Consider the following 10,529-nt stretch of genomic DNA (forward strand, 5'->3'; position numbering starts at 1 on the left):
ACAGAAACGGAACAAAAATCATAAAAAATATATGATTTTGGACCAATGCAAATTAATTATTTTGGACTAAATCCAAAGAAAATCAAATAGAAAATCAAATATCACAAGGATCATTATTGCTCTCGTCTTATTTATTATTCATTAAATATGTTTTTCTAATTAGCGGGGTATTTGAGAAGGTAGCACTTAAAAGGAAAAATAGATATGCTATTACTAGATTAATTATTATGATTGAAGAGCATAAAAATCAAGTTCTTAAAATCAATAGCAAAGCATTATAGCCTAGGGAAATCTGCTTAATGAAATAAACTTTTGGAAAGTAGAAAAATAAAGAGTTGGGACAAACAAATTATTGCGTCAACGATGATATTAATTGCCAAAAATGGAATTTGAACAACGTGAAGAATGGGCAACAAAAATATAGAAAGAATATATTTATAACTACCTTTTTATTTATTTCACAATAAATACAATACTATTTGAACTCCTTTTTTTAACAAATTTTATTCCTTTATATGTTAATAATCATATCAATAATAGTATTTCACAAATTTCTATATCTTGTTTTATCTGTGATCAATAATAACCAAACATTCTCTTAAATAAGAATTTACGAAGTGTAGAATTTGTCCGGGAAGTAATGTCTATCGAAGGAAAAGACGAAGAATAAAAAATTTGGAGCAGCACTACTACTTGGGAGCCGCAACTGAAATACAGCTAACATCCTCTCTCTCCTCTCTCATGTAAAAGGGGTTTTTCAATCTAAATCAGGATCAAATAATTATTAAGGACTCAAGAGTATCAGAATGAAGGAGATGATGAAGCAGAAGATGATGAATAGGTTTCACAAGCGGAATTCCTCCTCCGCTTCATCTGTTGATTTTAAATCAGGCGAAAAACTCGATTTCAAGTTCTCTAGTCTTCAAGCTCTTCAGGTCTATCTCTTTCGTTTTTAATACACACAACTGGTATCTGTTTCTCTTAGTTACTTTAGATGGATTGTCTAAGCTTCAGGAAGATATGTAAGGTTTAGCAAGTTCCGTAAAGTTAGTAGTGAAGATTTTGATGTATATCTCTGCGGTCTATTTATTTGTTGTGTTTCAGCTTTCAAAGTGGAGAGATATTTGAAACGATAAGTGCTTGATTAGGAAACATGTCGACGTATGTAGATAAATTTGTTATATCAATTACTCAAACCTATTTCCAGATAAAATGATATGATGACTGAAGTGAGTATGTAATGACATGATGGCTCATGCTAGATATCAAGTAGCTGTCAGTTTTAGTTGTAACCAATATTTCTTGTTTGCGAAGGATTCATGTTCATTGTTGTTTTGTATATTCAGGTACCCTCAGGATGGGATAAGCTTTCAATCTCTCTCATCTCCATAGAAACAGATAAAACCGTTGCCAAAACAGGTAAAGCATCTGTATGCAATGGAAATTGTCGATGGACAGAGACCTTGTCAGAATCCATTTGGCTCTCTCATGATGATGCTTCAAAAGAGCTTCAGCAATGCCTTTATAAGCTTCTTATTTTAAAGGTATGATGCCTATCTTCACTCATTTCGTTCATGTTTACACATGAGCCATTTATTTGCTATGGTCTAGTTATTTCACTACTAATCACTTGTTATTTCCTTCTGATAGGGGTCAACTAGATCTGGCATCCTTGGAGAGGCTACTGTTAATTTGTCAAGTTACATGAGTTCTGAAACTTCTCTTCCTGTTGCACTACCTCTAAAGAAGTGTGATCATGGGACAATTTTACAGGTCAGTCAAGCAGATGCTACAAAGCTTTACTTTTGAAAGTTATGGAGTAACGCTTTTTCTGGATTTCAATTGTGTATAGTTACTACTTTTATGTGCTTTTGTGACATTGTGCTCTCTCAGAAGGAAGAATTTGGATTCTCTGTTTGCAGGTCGCTATTCAGTGCTTAACTCCTCGACCTAATTCAAGGTTTGATCCTGAACAAGAGAATCAATCTTCATGTTTTTTCTTCCAGTCCTTACAGAGGGTGTAACTTGTTACTTGCTGCATGTTTCATGAACACAGATGGAGTGACACCAACTCTTTTGCAGACAGCAGTGATCTAGATAACATATCTGATGCACCAAATGGTTTTGACACCAAACCTATAGGAACTTCAACAAGCAATAGCATTCGGGATACATCTAATTCACTTGGTAGCAGGGTATTTCTCACCTAACTCTACTAAAAGGTTTTTTGCTCTTAAACTATAGCTAGAATCATAATTTGTCCTTGACATCCTTGTGCATCTAAGGATACCTTTTGTTTGTTCAACAGGAGACAAGCTTTGCAACAGTGAGATCACATAACAGCTTTGATTCAATGGAGGATTCTTTTGGCTCTCATAGTAATCTAAGTGATGCTGCAATCGATTTGATTGGAAAACCAGGGTCAACTACCAATACCATGGTCAATGTTTATAATTCTCCTAGTTCTGGAAAGAATCTTCTGAATCGAAGACAAGATTCTGGGAAAGTTTCACATAATATCCCCGCATCACCATTAAGAACTTTTAGATCCTCTGAATATGCTCTGGATGATGATGTGGCAACAGAAGAACTTCGTGCAGAAGCAAGAACATGGGAAAGAAATGCTAGAAAGTTAATGGTTGATCTTGAATTATCAAGGAAGGTGACTAGTGATCAAACAAGGAACCTGGAAAATGTGACTATGGAGCTTTCTGCATTACAAACAGAATGTAATGATCTGAAAAACGAAATCAAACACCTGAAAATTCTCCTAGGTGAATCAGAAGTGAAAGATAGGGATGCTGATAATCTAAAAGCTCAGGTTCAAGATAAAAACGGTATCCAAGCAGAACTTGAAGAAGAAATAAAATTTCAGAAAGATTTGAATAATAATTTGAGTATACAACTGAATAAAACTCAAGAATCAAATCTTGAGCTAGTTTCTATCCTCCAGGAACTGGAAGAACAAATAGAAAAACAGAAATTGGAGATAAATAGTCTCGAGGCATCAGAACAATCAGCAGTTGATGAAGACAATGGAGAAGAGCATACAGGGGTAGAAGTGTCAAGAATCACAACAGAAGACAACTGTAGACTTGAGCTTGAACTACAGAAATTTCAGGAATCCCAAGAAAAGTTGGAAAGTAGAATCCTTCATTTGGAGGAGACCCTTGAGGAAAAAAACAGAGAAATAGAACTCGAAAGAGACCTCAAGACTCAAACTTTATTGGACATTGACTCAGAATGGACAAAGAAATTAAGTTTGAAAGACAAACAAATCTTGAATTTGGAAGAAAAATTATCAGAAGCTCTTGCTGCAAAATTACCAGTTCTGAAGGAAACCGAGTCACAGACAATAGAAACTCCTGATCTCATTGAAGAAGTTAAAGCTTTAAAGGATAAGATTCTTGAGCTTGAAAGAGATTGTAATGAGCTTACTGATGAAAATCTTGAACTCCTCTTTAAACTTAAAGAATCAAGCAAAGATTTCTCAACAAATGGTGCTTCTGAAGTGGAATACAGTGTAAAAGACATCAATGGTAAACTTGACAATTTGATAATAGAGTTAAAATCCAAAGTTGAGGATCTGAATAAAGAATTATTCACCAAAACCTCTGAGATTGAAGAGCTTAAATCAGACTGTTTGCTTAAGGAAGAGGAGATTCAGTCTCAATGTAATCGTCTACAAGACTTCGAGGCTCAATTGTCTGATTTGCAAATAGTCAACAGTCAGTTGGAGAAAAGTTTGACCGACGCTAAAGAGTCAACTCGTGTAGAAACAGAGCATTCAGAGTCTCAAGTTATTGAAATCAAAAGACTGGAAAATGAAGTGGAGGATATGAAAAAACGGTGGTTGGAAGCTCAAGAAGAATGTGAGAATCTTAAAAAAGAAAATCCCAAATTACAAGCTACTACAGAGAACCTTCTGGAAGAGTGTAGTTTACTTCAAAAGTCTAATAGTGAGTTAAGACAGCAAAAATTAGAGCTGCATAATCACTGCACAAATGTGGAAGAAAAATTGAGAGAGTCGGAAGATAATTTCTTGAAGTTATCAAAGAATTTGGATGACTTAGAAGAAAATTTATCAACAATGCTCCATGAGATCATGTCAAAAGAGAAAATGTTTGATTCAAAACTTGAAAGTTTACATGTGCAATTTACAGAAGAAAATTCAAATGTTGAGGTCCAATTGCAGAAAGTTACAGAGTTGCAGGATGAGATTGTGGCCCTTAAGAACTCGCTTAATGATGTGAAACATGAGAATGAGAGACTTGAAGCTTCATTAGAAATGATGTCTGGAGATTATGAGGAATTAAAGGAAGAGAAAACTTTGTTACTTGAGAAATCCCTTAGCATGCAGAAGTCAGTGATTGAGTTGGAGGAGCTTAAACGTAAAAAGTTTGCCATGGAAGAAAAACTCTTGCGTTTTGAAAGAAATCTAACTGCTGAGGTCCATATCTCAGATTCTTTCTTCTTTTTAGTGATCATAAGTCATGTCAAAAAGTTGACTTTTTGACTTTTTTTCCCCTTGACAGGATGTGGAAGGTGGTACAGTTGATGATGAGTCATCATCTAGAATCCAATCACTGGAGCTTGCACTTGATGAGGCTTTGGAAGCCAATAAAATGTATAAAATACAGCTTAAGAGGTATGTTACTATAATCATGAAAATTGTTTTTTGTGATTGATTTTTGTCAATGATGCTTATGTGATGAAATTTCAGTTTGTTGTCTGAGAAAGAAGCGCGTGAATCGGATATTCTGATGGAGTTGAAGGTTAAAGATGAAGGAATGAAGGAGGAACATAAACATAATGATTCACTTAAGGCCGAGTTAAATGAACTTCAAGAACGTTACCTCAACATGAGCCTCAAATATGCAGAAGTAGAAGCTCAACGTGAAGACCTTGTCTTGAAGTTAAAGAACATTGGTCCCACAAGGAGCTGGTTTTCCTAAAATCTTCCTTTTTTTTAATTCTCTACTTATTATTATTTTCATGAAATTGCATCAACAATTCATGGTCATCTGTTCTATTCTATACGAGGAAGAAAACTGATTTTGTTATATGTCATTGATGGAGAGAACATGAGTAAATAGAAAATTGGTGAGGTAAGCAATATCATGTTTCTTTTCTTTTTTTGTTTTTGTTTTTGAGAGAAGAGGACCATGTGCCAGTTCAACTTAAGGTATATCTTATTGAACATTTGTTGATCTTTACTTAGATTGTTACAGACCAATCTCAACCTTCCTTCAACATTGTATGCCATGTAAAATGTAAGTAAGATACACATGTTTCGAGTGTTTTTTAGTTTGGATTTCTGTTTTGGACTAGACTTTTTTCTGACACAGGAATATAAGTATTTGTAACATGTTAACTAATGTTGGTAGGTTAAAATGAATAAATTATTAATAATCAATGGTTTTTCCTCACAGAATATCTTTGTAATAGTTTTTATGGAATTTTCATTTGAAAAGTAGTTAGGACTTGGGGGTAGAGTATTGATTTTTTAAAATAAGCATTGGGTTTCAATCTTATTCATTTGTGTGAAGTTAGACGTCATTTGATTGAAGTTTTCATTTTGTAAACTCTTGTTGAGATTGAATAAACGTACAACGGTACAAAACAAATATTTAATTTCAAGTGGCCCAAACAATAAACAAATGTGTTTTGACCATTATACCATTTTATTGGTCAAAGTTAAGACGCTTGTAGTAATTTGATAATTGTTGTTAATGGAAGAGGCTTAAATGGTCAAATAAAACAATAAGATAAAAAAAGATAAGAAGATATAAATGACCTTGAGTATAACTTGACAAGTCTTGCAATACAAGTAATTGATATTTTGATGCCACAATCAAATTGTGTGATGTATGATTGCTATATCTCAACCACTACGATAGCGACATCAAACACCAAATGCATAAGAAAACAGAACTGGAAACATACTAAAAAACAGAAAAAATATTCCTGTTGAATTTTATTTACGTGACACCGACGAATCAAAACACGCCAACTGTCCTTGAGTTTTTTACAAATGCATAGCATCCAACATGTAATAAATTACAAAGAAAAAAAAAATCAACACTTTACATACGAGAGAGAACACGAAGAAGAACATGAAAAAACCTACTTCAATTCAAGTAGAGTAGATGATCCAAATCTTCTTCTTCTTTCTTCTTCTTGGGTCAGTTTTATAAATGTTTTTTAGAGTATGGAGTAAGCTCGGATTACCTCAACAATGGGTGCCCGGCACAAGGGACATTTCCCTCCTCCTCTTACCAACTCATTTGCACACTTGGAACACGTGCACATATGTCCACATCTGCACATCACATCATCACTTGCTTAATCCACACACCTATATATATAATATAATATATCTATATATAAAAGTATCAACTGTTTCTTTTTTTACTTAATAATGTAACACTACCTGTACAACAGTGAATCAATTTGGCTATCGCAACAAACACAGCAAGTTCCCTTTTTCACATGGACCCACTTCGACCCATCTTCAGAACTCCCTCCATCAACACCTACAAAAAAACATTTTCCTTATTTTCCTTTATCCTTCACTTTTCATTACATAACAATAACAATAATATAATAATAAAAAAGTTTGTGTACCTTGCTGCCCGCCCGCTGACCGATTCAAAGCAGCAGACACTTCCTGCCTGACCGAACGTTGCAACTCAAGTTGCATATCCATGCAAGCCTCCAGCATCCTCTGCATGTGACTCATACCTTGTTGCAATCTCGCCATGTCAGCTCTCAAATCATTAATCATCTCCCATTCCTATATACGTAACAAAATATATTAAAAACTGAAATGAAAGATATAAATCACAATTCACAAAAATGCTTACGAGTTCAGATCGGTGGATGCTGTGGCGGGACCAATTAGAATGATTCAAATCATGGTGGTGCCAAACCGGTACTGGCGGTGGTACTGGCGGTGATGGTGATGGTCTGCTACCAATGGTGGCGGTGGTGGCTTCATTTTGGTTTTCATTGTCTTCATCTCTAAGACCAAGACCACCCTGTTGTTGTTGTTGATCACCTACTTCTGGTGACATGTTTCTGTGAAGATCCCAATCGATTGGTGCTCTGCTTTGCCTTTCCACATATGATTGAATCAAATGGTCTAAACTTTCCCGAAAACCACTTCGAAGAAGATTAGAAACACTTCTCCTATAATATAATTTAAAAAAAAAAAAAAAAAAAACAATTTGTTATTTAAATTGTTGAAATGTTGAAAAGAAGGTTTATAGTTTATATTAATTACCTGCTTAAAAGTTCTCTTAATTCCATACTGTACACGTTATCATCTTCAGGTGCGTGAAATCTGTTGGATCTTCTAACAGGAACTGTACGTCGTGTTCTTGGAATAATATCAGAAACCGTTTCTTGATTACCTGAATTGTTTTCTTGAAAAATTTGATCATTGTCATTACTGACACCTTGGTTATCCCAATCTTGACCTTCATTTTCATTGATGTTTGTTTGTTGATTTGTGGTTTGGAGTAGAGCTGCTGCAACACTTATACTTTCCAGATTCTGATTTGAAACTTGATGAATGTTGGTTTCTTGAATTTGAGTCTGTTGTTCGTGTTCAATCTCCTGTTGAGTGGTGTTTGTAATTGCATCACTACTTATAAAATCAATGGTGTTACTGTTAGTGTTATCGTTAGATGAATTTTCAGATTGGCTGCTTACTTGCCCTCGAACAATGTGTTCTAGTCTTGATCGAAACCCTTCCCTAATTATATTAAAAAAAAAAAAAATATTATATATTGTATATATATGATATCAAATAATCACAATTCAAAAGATTTCTTTAAAATGTATACCTAAGACCAGAGACAGTGTGGCGTTGTCTGAGCTGGACTAACTCACTTGCTGCCATTGATGGAAGCCTCTCCTCCTCCACAGGCCTCTCGTTTCTCAAAAATCTCCCTCTTAGTAGTGACTGATATCATCAACACAATCTCAATTTTCAATACAACAAAAAGTAAAAAGTATTAAAAAAAAAAAAAAGTGCACTAAAAAAACTGTCATAAAGTGACCTGAATTCGGTTGCGATGAGCAAAATCAGAAACAGCACGATACTCTGTTAAACCCTCAAGTTCTCTCTGTCTTTCCCTTTCTACCCTCACAAGTAAATCAAGTAAAGCTTGTCTTCCACGCAACCTCAACATGTCCCTTCTGATATGCTCCGGTTGACCTTCATCATGGTCAACAACAGTCTCACGACTAGCTACGTGTTGTTGTAGTGGTTGTTGTTCTTCCCTATGACTGCCACGTGGACGTGGGCCCCTCTGTTGACTAGTCATCTGGACCCACTCACGCACGATCCTCACCCTTTCACGCTCAGTTTCACCAAGCCATTCTGCTCTTACACCATTAGATGCATTATGATCAGTGACACCTGTCTCCCTCCATCCCTGAACTATATGCCTAACTCTTTCTCTTTCTCTCTCTCTTTCGTTGTCTCCTAAATCAGGAGACTGTTCACGGCTTGAAGTTTCAGTTTCTTGGAGTTCGTTTTGAGCTTCCATTTGATCATTAGACCAAGCTCTGTAATCATTCTCACTTTCTGTAACATCTTCTTCCAAACTGCCTTGATGTTCACTTGCTTCTTGACCTTCTGACATGTTGGTAATGGTATTGGAATCCACACTTGCATGTTGTCTGAGTCTTTCTCTTACTCTTTCACGAGCACGATTTAGAACATGTTCATCTTCCAATTCTCTCCACATTTGGAGGATAGAGGAAGCTTGGGTGCTTGGTCTTTCAATGTTGCCTTGTCTCCTTGAGGTAGGGGATTGAGACTCGCTTAAGAAGGAGGAATCAAGCATGGAAACTGTATGCAAACCTGCAAGTGCCATTAATTCAGACTCACGGTTTCTCCTTTCTATTGTGGTGATCATCTCTTGTGCTTGTCTTGCAGCCCATCTGCTTAAGATCCGTGATTGTCGTCTTCTAGCAGCAGAAGTTTCAGCCAGATCATCGCCTTCAAGATCTGACCTTCTTCTTCTTCTCACTAGCTGATCACCACCTTCGCTTTCATCATCGTCCCCATGAGGAGAGCTGCATGATGCGAATGACATACAATCATCCAAATGCCCTCTCATCAGTTCTTCCAATCCCCTCTCGAAATCAGAACCGTCGTTCTCAAAATCTGAACAGGCATCGGTGGTGCTTTCAGGCTTCTGTAGCAGTTGTGGTCGAACATCAGTCATCTTCTCACTAACCCTACCCACCTCAATTCACCAACAAACACCCACTAGGACAAAATTCACCAATCGTTTGTAAACACAATCAAACCCTATCCTCTCCTCGAGATCAACGAATGATCCGATTTACGGAACGCAATTCAGTCAGATTAATAACACCAGATCAAAATTGTGGTTTTCATCGTAAACGAGACGACTCAATAGGAAATTCAAAGAAATGAAATCGAGATCCACCATAATTCAAAGAAGGTAAAAAGAAAACGAACTATGAAACAATAACCTATGAATCAATCAATAAACTTACAGCAAAATCCAAACTACAGATTGGGAAAGAGGGAAAGACGTACCTCTGAAGCTATGAGTGCGCTTTTTTTTCAATATATTAGTTAGTGTGTGCGGGAAAAAACACAACCCTAAAATTCTGTTGGACCAGAGAAAAGGAATTTCGACTCGATTAAGAGGAACCCCACGACAGATTCAGAGCAAAAAAGTAATAGTTTTTGTAAAGATTAAATAAAGAAATAACAGGGAGAGAATTTTGGGTTTACATAATCAATCTTGTTTTGTTTCCAAGTGAGTGATTGTTTTTGGTTTTGAGATGAACTAAAAACCTAAACCCGATCTTTGTGCATCAGAATTGCTGAATTGACAACCTAATCCGGGTGACCCACTATTACTTGTAATTTATGCATAATTCATGACACATTCAGTAGGATGATTAGCAAAAACATTTGGGGGATATTTTTTCACACAACAACCATATAAATTTTGCCACCTCAATAGATTTTTTAGACTATAATCCAACAAAATATATATATATATATATATATATATATATATATATATATATATATATATATATATATATATATATATATATATATATTAATTTTTAATAAAAGTTTGATTTTGAAAACGTTTTATTATACATATTAATTGTTCAGGCTTATGAACAATGTCAAGGATTGAGTTGTCATTTAGTGGTTTAGCTGCAGCTTCAATACCAGATGGTTTGGAGTCGGCTTGAATTTAGAGTACCACCATCATCTTTAAATGGAAATTCTGATATCTTTCTCTAATCGAGTGCTTTGTAGTGGATTGTGTCTTCCATCCATGTGTTTTTGCATTGTCGTCTTCGTCAATATGTTTCTTCCAAATCCTGCTTTATGTCTTTACTCCATCTATGTCCTACTTGTGGGGAAAAATTGTTTTTAGTCGGTTGTCGTACCCACCGCCTCTGCCTAGATTAAAAGTGTTATTCACTTCCACAAAGTTGCCACTTATCCGTCTTTT

The 10,529-nt window shown here is 35.5% G+C and overlaps 2 protein-coding genes across 3 annotated transcripts; one reads left to right on the top strand and one right to left on the bottom strand.

Annotated features, from left to right (window-relative positions):
- Positions 1–618: 618 nt before the first annotated feature.
- Positions 619–5,216, top strand: LOC111911140 (putative WEB family protein At1g65010, chloroplastic). Its single transcript, XM_023906930.3, has 8 exons — positions 619–935; positions 1,347–1,544; positions 1,651–1,773; positions 1,923–1,960; positions 2,057–2,195; positions 2,309–4,450; positions 4,536–4,648; positions 4,724–5,216. The coding sequence occupies exons 1-8, from the start codon at positions 807–809 to the stop codon at positions 4,953–4,955; spliced, it is 3,114 nt and encodes a 1,037-aa protein (XP_023762698.1). The 5' UTR covers positions 619–806; the 3' UTR covers positions 4,956–5,216.
- A 727-nt stretch (positions 5,217–5,943) lies between these two features.
- Positions 5,944–9,869, bottom strand: LOC111911138 (uncharacterized). 2 transcript variants are annotated; one of them, XM_023906929.3, is made up of 8 exons: positions 8,067–9,869; positions 7,851–7,969; positions 7,717–7,759; positions 7,286–7,620; positions 6,867–7,191; positions 6,628–6,796; positions 6,434–6,536; positions 5,944–6,322 (listed from the first exon to the last, which is right to left on the bottom strand). In XM_023906929.3, exons 1-8 carry the CDS (start codon positions 9,240–9,242, stop codon positions 6,205–6,207), a joined length of 2,388 nt encoding a protein of 795 aa, XP_023762697.1. In that variant the 5' UTR covers positions 9,243–9,869; the 3' UTR covers positions 5,944–6,204. The 2 variants fall into 2 exon arrangements, with proteins under 2 accessions (XP_023762697.1, XP_023762695.1); XM_023906927.3 differs by having other exon boundaries at positions 7,286–7,759.
- Between the last annotated feature and the right edge of the window lie 660 nt (positions 9,870–10,529).

Source organism: Lactuca sativa, chromosome 8 (genome assembly GCF_002870075.4).
Source record: "Lactuca sativa cultivar Salinas chromosome 8, Lsat_Salinas_v11, whole genome shotgun sequence".
In the NCBI taxonomy this organism is placed as follows: domain Eukaryota; kingdom Viridiplantae; phylum Streptophyta; class Magnoliopsida; order Asterales; family Asteraceae; genus Lactuca; species Lactuca sativa.

Bases quoted from the DNA above. Each gene is read 5' to 3' on its own strand.
- LOC111911140 (XM_023906930.3), top strand. From the start codon at position 807: ATGAAGGAGATGATGAAGCAGAAGATGATGAATAGGTTTCACAAGCGG. The intron at 936-1,346 runs GTCTATCTCTTT...TTGTATATTCAG, and splicing joins CTAGTCTTCAAGCTCTTCAG to GTACCCTCAGGATGGGATAA. The intron at 4,649-4,723 runs GTATGTTACTAT...ATGAAATTTCAG, and splicing joins TATAAAATACAGCTTAAGAG to TTTGTTGTCTGAGAAAGAAG.
- LOC111911138 (XM_023906927.3), bottom strand. From the start codon at position 9,242: ATGACTGATGTTCGACCACAACTGCTACAGAAGCCTGAAAGCACCACC. The intron at 7,760-7,850 runs GTATACATTTTA...TAATATAATTAG, and splicing joins CACACTGTCTCTGGTCTTAG to GGAAGGGTTTCGATCAAGAC. The intron at 7,192-7,285 runs GTAATTAATATA...ATTATATTATAG, and splicing joins TTAAGAGAACTTTTAAGCAG to GAGAAGTGTTTCTAATCTTC.